Genomic DNA, 17,465 nt, shown 5'->3' on the forward strand with positions numbered 1-17,465 from the left:
AAGAAAACTAATTTGTACAATAAATTTTATTGTACTTTATGAAAGTTTCTTACATACATCTGAAACAAGCTTTTGTTTATATTCTATGAAACGCATATAGAAATCTATTGATTACACTATGAATATATAGTAAATTAAACTTAATTGGACCAAATATCCGTATCCCGTATTTAATGTCCGTTTCCACAAATCATATCCAATAACACTTGTTTCTCAAATCTAGCCACAAGTGGAACGTTTTTTTCTACCATTTTTCATCATCCTATCACCAGCATTATGACAGTTGTCTCCTTTAACATTATAATTAGGCCCACCGGTTTTCACGAACGACCCAACATTCTTTCCGTTGCCACTTTTACTGGAGCCGACATTTTTCCATTTATTGCTCATGTGCTTAGCGTCAACAACCACTGTCTGACTAGATTTTCCATAGCCATCGCCTTTATGAACCAGATATCGTTTACCATCTGACGTTCTTACCACGACGCCTGAGTGTGTTGCACGATCCTTATAACCGGAGGCAGACGTCTTGATTCCTAGTTTGTTCGCAATCTTCACACCGATAACTCCAATTTTTCCATTATTCAAACCGGCCAGCGGTCTTTCAACACGTTGAACACTTACCACTTTCTTGTTGTAAAGTTTAGTCAAGCCACTTTTTGTCTTTACGTCATGAGGGAAGCCCTTGCTAGAGCCGCTAGATAAGAAATCATCGGTTTTAACTTTGTTTTGGGAGAGAAGTTGACAGAAGTAGAATTACAACGGAAGGCTTGTTCATGGCACTAGATACAGTTCTGTGTAATGATATATATATGTGTATAGTGTCTTATGTATACCTGCTCGAAGATGACCTGGATGAACCAGAAAACCAACCACTGCTTTTCCTGGAAACGCAAGATTTGTAAAATGAAAATGTTTTCACACAGCACTAATCTTTCAACTGATAAATTATACAATGCTTAAAGGAAAATTATTCCTTATGCTATTGCAGCTAAAATATAGCAACTTTTAAAGTTCAAAGATAAATAAACACATTATTTGATTTTGAAGTCATTCGTGATAGAAAAAAATTCCAATAAGACAAATGTTCCCAACCCGTATAGGCACAACATATATATGTATTTAGTATGTAATAGCATTCACTCTCGATTTGAAATGCAGAAATCAGGATGTTTTTAAGACTTTATGATTCAATTTTCTCAAGGCAAGTACGCTCTTACATTCTTCTGGGTCAGGTATTGCCTTGAGAATCATTTTCCATCATGCATATCGTTGTTAAGACCCATGAAATGCTTTTTGAATGACCGACAGCAACTTGGTGAAAACGAGTAAATTCAATGTTCAAAATAAAGCTGGTTGTTGTTGTTGCAGACCTAATAAAGTGCTGCTTTAATATATTCTGGGTTAAATCTTGCATTACCTTGATGTGGATGTGCGACGGATAGGTATTCGACGGATGGGTATTCGACGGATGGGTATTCTGCGGATGGGTATTCTGCGGATGGGTATTCGACGGATGGGTATTCGACGGATGGGTATTCTGCGGATGGGTATTCTGCGAATGGGTATTCTGCGGATGGGTATTCGACGGATGGGTATTCGACGGATGGGTATTCGACGGATGGGTATTCTGCGGATGGGTATTCGACGGATGGGTATTCTACGGATGGGTATTCTGCGGATGGGTATTCGACGGATGGGTATCCTGCGGATGGGTATTCGACGGATGGGTATTCTGCGGATGGGTATCCTGCGAATGGGTATTCGACGAATAGGTACTCGACGGATGGATATTCTGCGAATGGGTACACGACGGATGGGTGTTCTGCGAATAGATCTTCTCCAACTATAAAACGTTTTACATAGAGAAAATGATTAGATATGTACTGTAAATACCTTGTTGAACATAATAAAAACAACATCTATTGCCTTAATGCAATACTGACGTGACACATTCTCTCAGCACTACAAGACGGGACGTGTTGACTACTTGCATTGGGAAAATATAAACTGATAAACGTTGTTAATCCATGAGCTGCTTAACATATGACATATTGTAACTTGCGTTGTGTCAAATAAAAACTACGTGTATTTACCTTGATGAACGAGTATTACTTCTTGATCTTCTTCCCCAAAATCCTTCACTCTCGATTACGAGGCAAAATACAAAAAACAACAAAAGTATGATTTTAATGTCAGGCTTCATGACAATACTTGATAATTCACTCAGTATGAAGAAAAACGAGACGGTATGATCTTTCTGCGGGCGTTTGCTCTTTTACCTTTTTCCCAACCAATTATATACAACACGGCTTGAAAAAATTAGCGAATCAGATGCGCCAATAGGTATGACGTTGTCACATTGTCGTCTCAGCGCGTTAAATTCTTATGAGGATGTTCTTTGACCACGTTGAATCAAGGTCAAAGAAAACAGCCACATTCTTGTGAAACATTGAAAGCGTCTGTAACTTGAGAGTGAACTCAAATTCCTGCTTGTTTCTTTTCGATAAAAGTGGTTGTCTTAAAAATGTTGTATTTTTGCGCAAAGGTTACGTATATAACAAAAAATATGCATCTTTATCGTTGTGTCGCAAGCAAATGTTTACGGAAATTAGAACTGATATGGCAAGAAACACATATTTTGTCTACTTAGAAATTGTTTATCGGATATCATCCGCAAATCACCAAAGCCAGACGAATTTGTTAATTTTGTTTGAAATAACTGCATTTTCCCATTAAATATTTAAAGGCTTTAAAAAAATTGGTGAACGACAGGCATTAAAGTAAGTGTAGTTTTTTACTAGATCAGAAATGTGTCCTTGTTTAAATGAAATTATATCATATATATGTCTTTTAGAAATAAGAGTTGAATGCCTTACTTTATATTAAATTTCGCGCAGTGCTAGAAGTCACGCACGAATGAATGCGCAATTTTACAGCACTAATTATATTCCGGTGAAAAGGCTTTGTAATGACAAAAAAGTTAACAGCATAACTGAACTCTAGTAAAAGAGACTAAACATAAGGAATGTCCAGCGCAAATTTAAGGCTGCTTGCGTGAATATGTCCTCTACATATAGTGCGCAAATTAAAACTGAGCGAAAAGGAGTACCACGCAAATTCTATTATAAATAAGGTATATTTTCTAATCCAATCGCACAAAGGCAGTAATGCTTTTGATTTTGGCAAAAATTTCACCAATTTGTACTGAAAATGAAGCGACTCTTAGGATTAAAAACATTAGCGACAAAGGTGGAGCACTATAAGTAAACTTAAAACATCCTGAAACTTGTTGGGCAAAATAATTTGACGGCTACATGAATTTTACCCCATTTAATGCACAAATCTATTTTGTCTGACATTTAGCTAAAATGACAAAACAATCATGGAAACATGGCAACAAATTTATACATGCATATAGAAACATAGGACTTTAATGTTTCCAATTGTTGTACTGAAAAAGGATTTGGAATTTGTCTCTTTTGTAACAAGGATGTCATAACTCGTAACATGAGATATCAACCGGGCGTTCATCCACGATGTGACATACTTTTACGATGCCATTGAGCATAACAATGTTTTCCATTGAAGAAGAATTAAAATTGGAAAACCATATATGCATGTATTCTAAAAATGTAACTTCTGCAACATTTATTACAAATAATGGAAAAGAATTAGGAACAGTATTACATTTGTCGTATTTTTTCTTGTTTATTTTCTTTGATTATATTATCACGTAATGGTATGGACCAATATGTAGATTTAAAAACATTTTACAAAGTTTCGATGCTTCATGCACAATTTTCGCGCAATTCATATACATAGTTTTAGTTAGTTTTTAATACTTTTCTCATTTGGACACTCATCTGAAAAATTCACCAAGTTATATTTTTATAGGAAATTTTAATGACGAAGGAAATACGTTTATCAGTGCACAGTTGTTTTATGGTTTTTGAAGTGTAAATATCTATATGTATGTACCTTTAAGCATATGTATTTGAATATCATGTACTGAAACTTTATTTGTCACCCAATGGTGAGAAACAGAACAAGAATAGAGATACATGCATCTGTGTTGTTCTGACTATCACCCAGAGATGAAGTATATAAGTCTATATATAGTCCATGAAATAAATATGAAATTTGTGAAGTAGTGATTTATAATTCCATCAAGCACCATCACAAGATGTTGAAATATTCATTAGCATAAGGATTGTCATAAAGATTTTATTGGTATCAACTGGAGATGAACAAACAGACTGTCAAACTCGTTAATGTACATTTCACAGAACTGCTTGGATATTTGGAATATCATTCTATTCCGTTATGGGGCTATGGTCTGTGCTGTGATAGTTGAATATGATGTTGAGATTATTGCTTGTTGATGTCGAGATTGTATTCTCATTTTAGAAAAAGGAAATTATTTGAAGCAAGGTCAAATGTCAGCCATTGCTACTACCGCTTCAGTTTTGAAGAACCTTAATTAATGACCAAATGAAATTTTTTTATAACAATTAAGATAACAAGAGAAGATAAAGTAAAAAGTTTGTTTGGTTTCTTACGCTTTTATCAAATATCATTATATGAATCCTCAATGGGTAATATTCCTTGATAAATTCAATAGTTGATTTTGTCGGGCCGTACCATGTGATAGAGTGACACAGCAATATCTTGGGTCATAATGATGGCTCAGGTACTCAGAATCGTCATTATAATAATAATCCACAAAATATACCTCGCTCGAAAAATCGAAAATAAAATATATCAAAGATTAATCCTGCTACATGCTTATTATCAGGCCACAAGGGAATGTTTGCTAAAAAATTCCCTACAGAAAAAAATGTTGAGTCATTAAAACACATTTGCTATCTCAGTCACAAATGTCATAGTAAATCTGTGGTTGTTTAAATGCTCAGTTCATAAATGTTTGTTCCCTGTTGAGTGCACTTGGTACTCTTTTCTTGTTATATTCTGATCACCATAGACATCCAAGGCAGAAAAATACTTGTTGACGTCGTTCAAATCTAGAGCTTGCGTAAATTCCGTGATATCTATCTCGCCATTTTTTGTTGGAGTAGAAGCTGATAAAATCAAAAAGAGCAGTATAGACGTGCAGTCCACAGCACGTTTTTTCACGTCTCTAGTTCTAAATGGATTTGTGCAAATTCGCACGCACAGCAGCTTCTTGGACATCCTTTTATCTCTCCAAATCCCATGTCGAACGGTTTGAAAAAATATCATCACTTCAGATAAGCTTGACGCTGAAAAAGATCAAGGAGGAAATCAGAGTGGCTGTGATGATGAAGATCGGTCTCCTAATTTGATGTCTATTCCTTTCGGCTACGCTGCGAAAAATTCAAGAGCTCGGAATGAATTTGAGGTGTCTAACACGGAGTATTCTGAAGACATGTTCAAAAGAAATATCGATGAATCGCATTGACAGTTTAGAAGCTCTGTTGCTCAAGTGGTATATAGTAGTGGGAACTGTTCATGATGTTGCTGAAGATATGTAAAAATAACTACAAGTGTCTTTCCTTTAGGATGAGGAATCGGATTTCAAAAGTGAAGAGGAAGCAATCACCACAAGAAATTTGCAAGAAGATTCAAAATATACTCTGCAAAGTTTGTACATACAGATGGAGTATTGTGAGAAGAGTACTCTTAGAAATGTTATTGACGAGGGATAGTACGAGGACCAACAGAGAAAATGTTCCTTATCTGTGAGATTGTAAAAGGATTCGTTCACGTTCATTCGCGAGAGAAATCAAAATGGCTGTGATGTTGGAGATGAGTATCCTTATTTGATGCCTATTCCTTTCGGCTACGCTGAGCTCGGAATGAATTTGAGGTGTTGCAAATGCTTGGAAAGAGGAGGTTTGCTTCAGTCGTCAAGGTAACTTTTTATTACATACATCGTTTAAATAGAAGGTAATTTGGTCGTGTGAAGGAAATTTTGTACGTGATTTGAAAATGCTATATACACACTTAAGTACGTAATAAATTGGACGGCTGTCTCTATGCGATCAAAAGAATTCCTTTGAATCCGAAAAGTGTGCTGTTTAATCTCAAAACTACTCGAGAAGATAAGTACTTTCTAGATTGAATCATGAAAATATTGTACGGTAAAAAGAAATTTATAATCCAAACTGAATCAAAATTTTCTAACATATGTGTTGTTCGTCCATCGCAAGCGATGATGGCCTTGACCAGTTAACTCAAGTACTAGAAGATTGGGTACGGTGAGTTCTGAGGTGGCTAATGAGCCCAATCTTGGCACGGAATGTTCTTGAACACGAAGGGCAAACCAGAGATGCATCTGATGTTGAAGCAGCTGGTCAAGTTGACTGCGCATGTGCAGATGATTTATCTGAAAACCTGTGCAGCTGGTCAAGTCGATTGCGCGTGTGCAGATGATTGAGGGCGTTAATTACTCCATATTCGGTACTAGTACATTCTGTTGGTTTTTGCCATGACGATGAGCTTGGAGAGATGGTGAAGTTGACTACGAATGCTCGGATTAATTCTCAATTAATTTGTGACGGAGCAAGCTTTGAAATTGTTGCTTGTACAAGCGCTTAGCAAATTTTCAATCATATATTATCGGTTATGCGCTTAGCAAATTTTCAATCATAATATGATGATAGCCATTCTTGAAAATTTACACTCAATGCTTGCACTTGAATAAAGTTTTGATATTTTACTTGAATTACTCCAGTTTATAACCAGTGGCGTAGCTAGCTCAAAAATTGAAGGAAGGGGGCAGTATTCATTTACTCCAGTTCTGCTGTATTAAGTTCATTTGGAATCGATTGTTTTCCACAGATTATAACATACAAATGTTTTACTCCCCAGACACAACTGATGCTAGCACGTTTTTGTTACGCCCTTCCCTCTGACGCCCCATATTTTTTACATATTTTTTGAAAACTTTTGTATGTTACAGTCAATTTCATCGCAACAAATTTTTTGCGTAGAATGAAAATCAAGCTTAAAAAATTATCTCTGTCTCCAAACTTCTTTGATGATAGTGAAGTGGGTGAGCATTTTGCCATTACATCATTTGTTACGCATTTGTAGGTTTCAAGCATTGAGTTCTATAAGACCTGGAGGGGAAACGTCAACCAAATTACTATAAATTATTAGCGCGCGGCCGCGTGGTCAAAAACATGGCGGGTTTTGGTTGTCAAAGTCAGCGGAAAGACGCGGGCTCATAAAATAAAATTTTAAGAAATCGTATTTTCAATGGGAAATTAATGTAGTTCTGTTCAGTAGTAGATCCATGGTTGTCAATGACAATCCAGTTTCTAATATCTTGGCTCAAAATAGAACCAGCAACATGATTATAGAATTTCTGAATTTCGTTCTTTTGCTCTCCTAGTTCAATTGATTTTGTTGTATTGATATATGAATTGGGCAAAATGCAAATAATCATCAAAACACTTATGCTTCCAACGGTGTTTATAATTCATTTGTAGTTTTAATTCTTCTACCTTTCTTTTTCACTTTGTTTTGTTTTTCCTATATTTGCAATAAAGTGCACTATAATTTGAATGATTAACACAGTTTTCACCTCAATAATAAATTTCATAAGCAGTTGGTAGTGCATTTTGTTCTCTGAGTATCCACATCTGGTGTTTTGTTCATACAAGAATGATGAATTACAAGTAGATATGTCATAACAAGGCAATAAAACCAAATGAATTACATACCTATAGTGTACTTTTATGCTAGAAGCTTGAAAGCTTTTTAGAAATTAGAAAGTTATTGGATTATATTACCTCTAGATCATCAATCTCATGATAAGAAATAAGAAGCAAAAAATTTGTAGAAAAGCTTTGAAAAGTGAAAAACTTTTCTTCAAAAAAGCAGCAATAATGCATATGATAAATCTCTATTCTGTACTCTAATAGGTAAATAAGCTCAAATTTTTCTTAAAGAAATATAAGAAATATATAAGAAATATATAAGAAATATACAGTACAGTAACTTTAAAGGTTTCATCACTGAATCTTCAATGCTTCAGTATAGTGCATTAGATATTAGTAACATTCAAACTAACGATATCCATATTATGTGATATCGTGTTTGTTTTTGAAAAATTCTTTATAATTAACTATAGACACCAGGGGGAGGTCGAGAATATTATTTTTCTGCAAAGCGATCATTTCAGCGGAAATACGTCCTTGGGCCGCCATTTTTTTGGCGTCCTCGCCCCAGTAAAGTTAGCCGCTCCAGTTATGAATACGTAACAATGAACTCTACAACAGTTGTTGTAGATTTCATTGAAACGTAATGACAGTGGAAATACGGGAAGTGACGTCTATTGCAAACAAAGAATAGAACTCAATGGTCCAGGCCCCTTTTCCCCTCCAGGTCTTATAGAACTCAATGGTTTCAAGCTCTCCAAGTGCGCTGTTCTCGGTGTTGTGCGAAGTGCACGCCCCCTATAATCACTGTATACATCACTTTGAAAATTGAAATACCAACATTCCACAGACATTCCACAATCATAATTTCATTCCACAATCATAATTTCACAATCATAATTTCATTCCACAATCATAATTTCACAATCATAATTTCACAATCATAATTTCACAATCAACATTCCACAATCATAATTTCATTTATTCGCTAAAAACGGGCACCCAGGAATAGACATGGCTTCGTTTGGCTTTGCATCGGTGTTAATCACAGGAGCCAACCGCGGTATTGGTTTGGCTATGATCAAGTACTTGATAAATTTACCAAAAGGTCCAACTCAGATCATTGCTACTTGTCGATCACTACAAGCGGAAAATGCACAAGAATTAAACAAAATAGCCAAAACCAATTCCAACGTTCATGTTTTAGAATTGGATATGGCTAATATTTCAGGACGTAATTTGACTGACTTCACCGATCAAGTTTCACATATTGTCAAAGATGCTGGCCTTAATTTGCTCATAAATAACGCAGGCATTCTTGTTAAAGAGCCAAACAGTGAAATGAGCGTGGAGTCCCTAAGTCACATTTTCAGTGTGAATACCGTTGCTCCATGCATGATAACAAAAGCTTTGCATCCTTTTTTGAAGCAAGCAGCTCAGGTGAACAGATCTCATGAGCAAATTGTTGCTGCTGTTGTCAACATTTCCTCAAGTATGGGTTCTATATCTGACACCACCACCTCCTATTGGATGACATACAGAATATCCAAAGCTGGATTAAATATGTTCACCAAAGCCACCAGTTGTGAATATTCCGGTGATGACATAGCAGTTGTTTCATTACATCCAGGATGGGTGAAAACTGATATGGGAGGAAAACAAGCATCCTTAACTGTGGATGAATCTGTTTCAGGAATGATGAATGTAATCTTGTCTTTAAAGAAATCCGATTCAGGAAGCTTTTTAAAATATGATGGAACTATCCTGCCTTGGTGAAGCATTTGCCAATGTAAATGCCAGACCAGCAGTAACTTTCATTAAAATATCCATAATCTTATACTTATTTAGTAATAACAGCAAAATAATTCATACTTTCTTGTCATTGATGTATGTATGATTTTAGAATAATATGTATTGAGTAATTATTTTATGTTGGTTCTCATAGGTGCATGACAGCAAAAAGAAATCATGTAATGCTGCAAAAATTTGTCAATGTTTGTCACAGGCAAAGATTTTTCATCTTGTTTGATTTGGAAAAGCCATTTCAGAAACCAGAGAAGAAAACAGGGATAACTGGTTATGTTGTATTGAAGACAGGTTGTCTGTCGGGGGTTTGAACTGTGGAGCTCAGTTCTATATAAACCAAGGTAAACTAACCATAACTAAATCTAATGCAACTTGCTATTTTGTTTGGTTAGGCTAAATTGAGCGGACCTGAATTTTTATCAAGTGAGTGGAAGTAAACCTGGCCTTGATTATAATTTATATTTATTTTTTGCTTGAAGGAACATTGAATATTCATATGAGCAAATCAAGGGGGAGATATATAGTTTCATTTTATTAACAACATAAAATTTAAAAGAAAGAAACTAGTTAGGGTATCCTCTGGCGTCACATCAATATGCTATTGTCCTTGAATTACTCCAGTTCATAACCAGTGGCGTAGCTAGCTCAACAATTGAAGGAAGGGGGCAGTATTCATTTATTCCAGTTCTGCTGTATTAAGTTCTTTTAGAATCGATTGTTTTCCGCGGATTATAACATACAAATGTTTTACTCCCCCCCCCCCAGACACAACTGATGCCAGCACTTTTTTGATACGCCCTTCGCTCTGACGCCCCATAATTTTTTACATATTTTTGAAAACTTTGGTATGTTACACTCAATTTCATCGCAACAAATTTTTTGCGTAGAATGAAAATCAAGCTTAAAAAATTAATCTCTGTCTCCAAACTTCTTTGATGATAATGAAGTGGGTGAGCATTTTGCCATTACATCATTTGCTACGCATTTGTAGGTTTCAAGCTCTCCAAGTGCGCTGTTCTCGATGTTGTGCGAAGTGCACATGTAATCACTGTATTACATCACTTTGGAGTACCAACATTCCACAATCATAATTTCATTTATTCATTAAAAACGGGCACCCAGGAACAGACATGGCTTCGTTTGGCTTTGCATCGGTGTTAATCACAGGAGCCAACCGCGGTCTTGGTTTGTCTATGATCAAGTACTTGATAAATTTACCAAAAGGTCCAACTCAAATCATTGCCACTTGTCGATCACTACAAGCGGAAAATGCACAGGAATTAAACAAAATAGCCAAAACCAATTCCAACGTTCATGTTTTAGAATTAGATATGGCTAATATTTCAGGACGTAATTTGACTGACTTCGCCGATGAAGTTTCACATATTGTCAAAGAAGCTGGCCTTAATTTGCTCATAAATAACGCAGGCATAAATGTTAAAGAGCCATTCAGTGAAATGAGCGTGGATTCCCTAAGTAACATTTTCAGTGTGAATACCGTTGCTCCATGCATGATAACAAAAGCTTTGCATCCTTTTTTGAAGCAAGCAGCTCAGGTGAACAGATCTCATGACCAATCTGGTGCTGCTGTTGTCAACATTTCCTCAAGTTTGGGTTCTATATCTGATACCACCAGCTCCTATTGCTTGGCGTACAGAATATCCAAAGCTGGATTAAATATGTTCACCAAAGCCACCAGTTGTGAATATTCTGGTGATGACATAGCAGTTGTTTCATTACATCCAGGATGGGTGAAAACTGATATGGGAGGAAAACAAGCACCCTTAACTGTGGATGAATCTGTTTCAGGAATGATGAATGTAATCTTGTCTTTAAAGAAATCCGATTCAGGAAGCTTTTTAAAATATGATGGAACTATCCTGCCTTGGTGAAGCATTTGCCAATGTAAATGCCAGACCAGCAGTAACTTTCATTAAAATATCCATAATCTTATACTTATTTAGTAATAACAGCAAAATAATTCATACTTTTTTGTCATTGATGTATGTATGATTTTAGAATAATATGTATTGAGTAATTATTTTATGTTGGTTCTAATAGGTGCATGACAGCAAAAAGAAATCATGTAAGGCTGCAAAAATTTGTCAATGTTTGTCACAAATTTGAAAGCAGTGAAGATTTTCAATTCTATTTTATTCGGAAAAAGCATTTCAGAATGAGAGGTAAAGATTGGCAATGCCATAGCCAGCCTGCAACTTTGGCCATGCAGTGCAAGTTTTTCTGCACTTAATCACTGCAAAAACAACATATTTCTAAAGAAATAAAAGTTAACTTTTACCTAGCAGGACCAAAACTTATGCTGTACTAAAGACAGGTTGGCTGTATTGTATGTTTCAACTGTGGAGCTCAGTTCTATATAAAAGGTAAACCAATCACTAATGCAACTTGCTGTTTTGTTTGGCTAGGTTAAAGTGAGAAGACCTAAATTTTTATTAAGTGCGTAAACCTCCCTGGCCTTCCTTGGTTTATGATTTATGCTTATTTTCTGCTTGAAGGAATATTGAATATTCAAATGAACGAATTTATGTTGTTTCTCACCCCCTGAAAACATGAGACTGCATTTATAGATGGTAGACCACAATGCAACGGAAGTTATTTGTAATAGAAAGTTACGTTGATTTGTGGTGATGGCTTCCACGAAGAAGAACACGAAGAAACAAGATGAAAAACATCTGAAAATTCTTCGGGATCTTTGTTCTTTGCCACACAACAAAAAATGTTTCGACTGTGGGCAACGGGGTCCAACCTATGTAAACATGACGATAGGCTCGTTTGTCTGTACGTCGTGCAGTGGAATATTGTAAGTCAGCGTTTAAAATAGTATTTTTAAAAACTTGTCCTTCAAATTTGTAACTACGTCGTAATAGAACGCAATGAACATTGTGAAGAAGATCCATTAAATATATTTGCTTGTCGCTTTCTTATCTTAAACTTTTTTCTGTCAAGGCGTGGATTGAATCCTCAACACCGAGTCAAATCTATATCAATGACAAGCTTTACGCCATCGGAAATAGAGTTTTTACAAAATGCTGGAAACGAGGTGGTTATTTCAATAATGTATTTGGCTGCATGAAATTAATGTTACTTAGATTTTAAAAATATTATTCAACCATGATCGATAGTTAATTGTGCAATTTGTATTGTACACGACGGTATCTGAGTAATTTGTAATCAGCATAACCGTTCTGCTTTCTATAGCTATACATACTTCATAACTTTCTATCGAACAAAAATCTGAAAGCAAACATTAAAATCGTTGTCTTGCTAATGCATGCGAAATTCATCACGCCATATTTTGATTAATAAGAACATTTGAATCCAGCCGTCAACTTTTAAACGGATTTTAATACATGCAGGTGAAAGGTTGATATACCATCTGCATGTCATTGTCATGCTAAATATTGGCAGCTACTGTTAGTTGGTACATTTGTTCATTCATATGTATTTTCATTTCATGCATCTTGTTCTCATATGCAAACTTCCAGTTTTTTTATGTAGTTGTTGAAAAATAGCACTTCTAAAACCCTTTTCATATATACTGTATTACTGTGTTGTTCTGGAAAGTATGATCTTCCTATGATATTTCTATAAATCTTCCATTATTTCTAGCGTTTGAAAAGGAAAACCCACTTTCTTCCTTGTTAAATATACTGAAAATATTTTTGATAATTAAACGTCAGGTTTGTGGGAAATCTTGGTTGGGACTATGGAATTCTTCCAATCCACCAGAACCAGAATCTAAGGATGAAATTAAAGTGAAAGAGTTTCTAATGAAGAAATATGATCGAAAAAAATGGTACATTCCTCCTTCCCAATTGCAAGCAGCAAGCCCTAAGAAAGAAGCATTGCAGTCGTCATCAGAGCGAAAACCTTTAAAACATCTTCTAGGTGAAAACGCACCAACCCTTGTTGTTGGAAAAAAAGTGAGTCTAGCTGTTTAATTTGTTTTGTCTTCCATTCTGTATGCGATAAAAATGTAATCCCAATTAATTTTAAGATTTGCAGTTAAACAAGAGTTTTGCAAATTTAGGTTCCAGCTCCCTCAAAAACAGCGCCAACTGTTACACTGCCTGCACCACAACCTGTGCCTCATCGTACCGCAAATGCTACACCAAAAGCACCAGTGAATGATTTGCTTGGTAATCTTGAGGCAGATGCGTTCGGTCAGCCTGCAGGTATTTTGACAATGTTTGTTCTCATTAAAGTACATGAAGTAAATAGGTTTGAACCTGGGAGTATCATTACATGTTTGTAGATGTAGATCGTCCAGGTTGGTATAGTCCTGAGAATGACTGTTTTTGTTGTTGTTCACTGACGTTTTGACAACCTTTGCAGTGGTCATCTTCAGAGTTTGTTCTCATTGTCAGTTTTAAAACTGGCTATGATATCATTGTTGCACTTTCCAACTACTTAGATGTTTTAACATTATAAAAGTACAATGTAACTTTGCATAGTTGTAAACAATGTAAACAATAACATAAACATTTATATATGCAAAGTTTTGGTGATGTTTGTGTTTTGTAGCTTCTTCTGGTTTTAATGCATTTGGTAGTCAACCTGTTGCACCTGCATCTAGTGCTAGTTTTGATCCATTTGCCAGCTCTCAGCCCCAACAAGTGCAAGAACAGCAGCCTGTGCAGCTTCAACAACCACAACAGTTTGGAACATTTGATGCATTTGGTAATACAGCACCATCTTCAAATTTTGATGCTTTTGTCGGTGTTTCATCAATTCAGCAACAACAACAGCAACCGAGCCAACCCCAAGGATTCAATGCCTTTGGCTCTCAGCCTCAACAATCTGCACAATCTCAACCTAAGAATACAGGATTTGATCCCTTTGGGACAACACAATCAAATTCCCAGACATCTACTGGATTTGATGCATTTGGCTCAACAACACAACAAGCCGAACAAAAACCAAATGTGTTTGCAGCTTTTGGAAGTTCAGCACAAACTGCATCTTCATTTGATGCCTTTGGTAATTTTACTACACCATCAGGTACTGTTTTCTCACGAGAATTTGTTGCAAAACAAATAGCATTTCGTACTTACTATTTGACCTCTCTTAAAAACATTTCTACTTTAGCATTTAAAGCTAACCTGACTAAATAAGATTCTTTAATAGTTCATGATCTATTAATTTTCATTGGCTTGTGTGTGTATTGACTTAACATCGGGAGCTACTTACACAAACAGTTACTCGCCATAAATATAGTTGAGCGTTTAACTAACAAATACAATGAAGATATTAGGGTTTTTAGAAAGCGACGTTTGAACGTTTTAAAGTGTATTACTTCATGTAAATGTCATTGACTGAAACTCGCACAAATTTTTGATTTATTCCATTAGTAATAAGTGAATCGTCTTCCATTTATTTCATCACATGAAGCAATTCGTAAGCTCTATAATTTTGATGATTTTAGCCTCCAAATGAATTTGTTGCGAGAGCTACTGCATGGAAGTTTTAATAACTACGTTCAATTTACCGATATTGGTTTTATTCTAGCTTCTCAACCCACGAAGACTACATCAACTGTTGGAAACTTTGGTCCCGTGGTATCTTCTTCTGCAACAGGAATGTCTTCGTCAGCTGCAGACAAATACGCCGCTCTTAGTGACTTAGACTCGATTTTTAAAGAGCAAACAACTACGCCAATTAGTGGGGCTCAACAGGGATCGTTGTATGGCAATACCAGTAATTCAAGTACGTCACTTGGTACCCCTGGCAATTCTACTGGTGCCTCCGTTATGTCGGCTGGTCCCAATCCATTTGCCAGTGTTGGCAGCACAGCACCATCCTTCTCCCAGTCCAATCCATTTCAAATATCTGCTGGTGTTGCGGTGCAGTCGAATGGATTTTCTTCAAACAGTGGATTTTCTACAGCACCATCTTCTGTTGCACACTCGATGAGTTTTTCCAGCGCCGGCATGACTGCAATGGCTGCAAATCAGTTTAACAAAATGAGTGGTGATGCACGCCATCCACCTGGAGCGTTTAGTTATACCGGAGGTACGACGGGGCAGTCTGGTGTTGGACAATTTTCTGGCAATCCTCAAAAAGGAAATTCACTGAGTGGATCTCACTTTGGTGCTTCTCAGTTTGGTGGTGCGTCTCAACCAGCTGGAAATCAATTTGCTGGTGTCACACCAGCCATGGGAGGCCAACTTGGCACTGGTCAATTTGCTGCGACAAATTATCAACAGCCACAGCAACAAGGTTTTCCTTATGGGACCAATCAGTTTGGTCAACAACACCAACCCAATCAGTTTGGTCAACCACACCAACCTAATCAGTTTGGTCAACAACACCAACCCAATCAGTTTGGTCAACAACACCAACCCAATCAGTTTGGTCAACAACACCAACCTAATCAGTTTGGTCAACCACACCAACCCAATCAGTTTGGTCAACAACACCAACCTAATCAGTTTGGTCAACCACACCAACCTAATCAGTTTGGTCAACAGCACCAACAAAATCAGTTTGGTCAACAACACCAACCCAATCAGTTTGGTCAACACCAGCAACTAAATCAGTTTGATGGTGGTTGGCAACAGAAATCTCAGTCGAATCCATTTGCGGTAAGTCGATGAAATATTGTAGTATAAGATTTGTCAAGATCAGATCTCCTTTAAGTGGACTGAACTGAATTATTAATGATTTTTGTTCAACTTAAAGAAGAAATGTTTGAGGTTCCTTTGCAAGATGTATTACACATATTATCTAATGAAGACTATTGGTGGGCTGCATCCATCCCCTTGGGAGTAAGAAAACAATGGAAAGCTCGCCATGTTGGATGAAATTTGCATTGTAAATAAGGAAAATCGTTTGTTAAAATCATCCAATATGGCGACTATGACGTAGTTTGCAACCCAAGAATTGTCACTAATGTGATTATCCATCTTAGTAGTTGGTACTTGACCATTAGTCATAACATGTGAATGGAATGTTTCTGAAAGAATATGATATGTTTTTTATGTTTTAGAATTCCGCGCCTCACGGTGGTGGCTATCCCATTCAACAAAGACAATCTACTAATCCATTCATGTAAATTTTACTTTATTTTCACGTAAATGTTAAGTATGATTATTCAAATAATAGAAGATGTAAAGTTTTTATTAATGAAACTAATCCTGAAACAGATGGAAAATCCGCTGCTAGTTATCGGAAAGTATTTCAAATGTAATGTCATTTTTTTCCATTTTGAAATCTAAGAAAAAAGGCACTTGACTTATAGTCATAGGTTCGGTCTCTCCGGGATTATTTTCGTCTGTTTCCGGATGTGGAAAATAGCAAAAATAGTGTTTCATAATATGATGTTCAGAGATCGCTGTTAAATGCTAATTTTTTGATAATTATAAAATAGCATTTGACGCATCTGGTTTGAACGCTTGCATTGAACGATCATTGATTTTTGACTACAGCGTTCTGCTTTGTACCATACCATACAGCAAACTCGCTGAATTGTTAAAATTTTTGGGAACTGCGAATTCTTGAACTTGAAGTGTAAACTTAACTTGAACTCATCTTTATATAAACAATTCTCCACATTCGAATTATTAAGTTTCAGTACTAAGATAACATGATTCAATGCAAGTCAATTTTTCTAACATATAATCAGTGGCTCTGTTGGATTAAAAAAAAATGTTAGTATTGGCTTATGTATGTATGCAGCTTATCCAAGTTGAACAATGTTAAACTCGTAATCCTTATCCCAGCTATAGCGGAATGTTATGTGTCTCTCTTTTTAAGAAAGAAACCGTTCTCTTCGTATGTTACAATACAGGATACGTACAACACAAGTTAGTCAATGTTCATGTTTCATTTATGCATTATCATCTTTTCCGTTGTATCATTCATCCTTTTCGACGGAGGCCTATGAAGGTTTTTGCATCTCCCCTTTCTGAAAGATTTTTCGTACGAAAAACCCAGTTCTGTCTCTAAAACTAAATTTAAGGAACTACCTCCTAAAACTGGGACGATGATGAA

General features: G+C 36.1%; 3 protein-coding genes across 4 annotated transcripts; 2 read left to right on the top strand and 1 right to left on the bottom strand.

Annotated features, from left to right (window-relative positions):
• LOC124447557 lies at positions 1 to 2,260 on the bottom strand. Its single transcript, XM_046998529.1, has 5 exons — positions 2,097 to 2,260; positions 1,823 to 1,846; positions 1,421 to 1,462; positions 837 to 884; positions 1 to 697 (listed from the first exon to the last, which is right to left on the bottom strand). Exons 1-5 carry the CDS (start codon positions 2,204 to 2,206, stop codon positions 220 to 222), a joined length of 702 nt encoding a protein of 233 aa, XP_046854485.1. The 5' UTR covers positions 2,207 to 2,260; the 3' UTR covers positions 1 to 219.
• A 6,318-nt stretch (positions 2,261 to 8,578) lies between these two features.
• LOC124445151 lies at positions 8,579 to 11,493 on the top strand. Its single transcript, XM_046995856.1, has 3 exons — positions 8,579 to 9,419; positions 9,592 to 9,651; positions 10,547 to 11,493. The coding sequence occupies exons 1-3, from the start codon at positions 8,661 to 8,663 to the stop codon at positions 11,342 to 11,344; spliced, it is 1,617 nt and encodes a 538-aa protein (XP_046851812.1). The 5' UTR covers positions 8,579 to 8,660; the 3' UTR covers positions 11,345 to 11,493.
• A 562-nt stretch (positions 11,494 to 12,055) lies between these two features.
• LOC124445964 (arf-GAP domain and FG repeat-containing protein 1-like) lies at positions 12,056 to 17,188 on the top strand. 2 transcript variants are annotated; one of them, XM_046996750.1, is made up of 8 exons: positions 12,056 to 12,273; positions 12,420 to 12,513; positions 13,154 to 13,396; positions 13,504 to 13,648; positions 13,998 to 14,474; positions 14,982 to 15,719; positions 15,774 to 16,057; positions 16,462 to 17,188. In XM_046996750.1, exons 1-8 carry the CDS (start codon positions 12,101 to 12,103, stop codon positions 16,525 to 16,527), a joined length of 2,220 nt encoding a protein of 739 aa, XP_046852706.1. In that variant the 5' UTR covers positions 12,056 to 12,100; the 3' UTR covers positions 16,528 to 17,188. The 2 variants fall into 2 exon arrangements, with proteins under 2 accessions (XP_046852706.1, XP_046852705.1); XM_046996749.1 differs by having other exon boundaries at positions 14,982 to 16,057.
• Positions 17,189 to 17,465: the final 277 nt, after the last annotated feature.

This window comes from Xenia sp. Carnegie-2017, unplaced genomic scaffold, assembly GCF_021976095.1.
Source record: "Xenia sp. Carnegie-2017 unplaced genomic scaffold, XeniaSp_v1 HiC_scaffold_22, whole genome shotgun sequence".
Classification (NCBI taxonomy): domain Eukaryota; kingdom Metazoa; phylum Cnidaria; class Anthozoa; order Malacalcyonacea; family Xeniidae; genus Xenia; species Xenia sp. Carnegie-2017.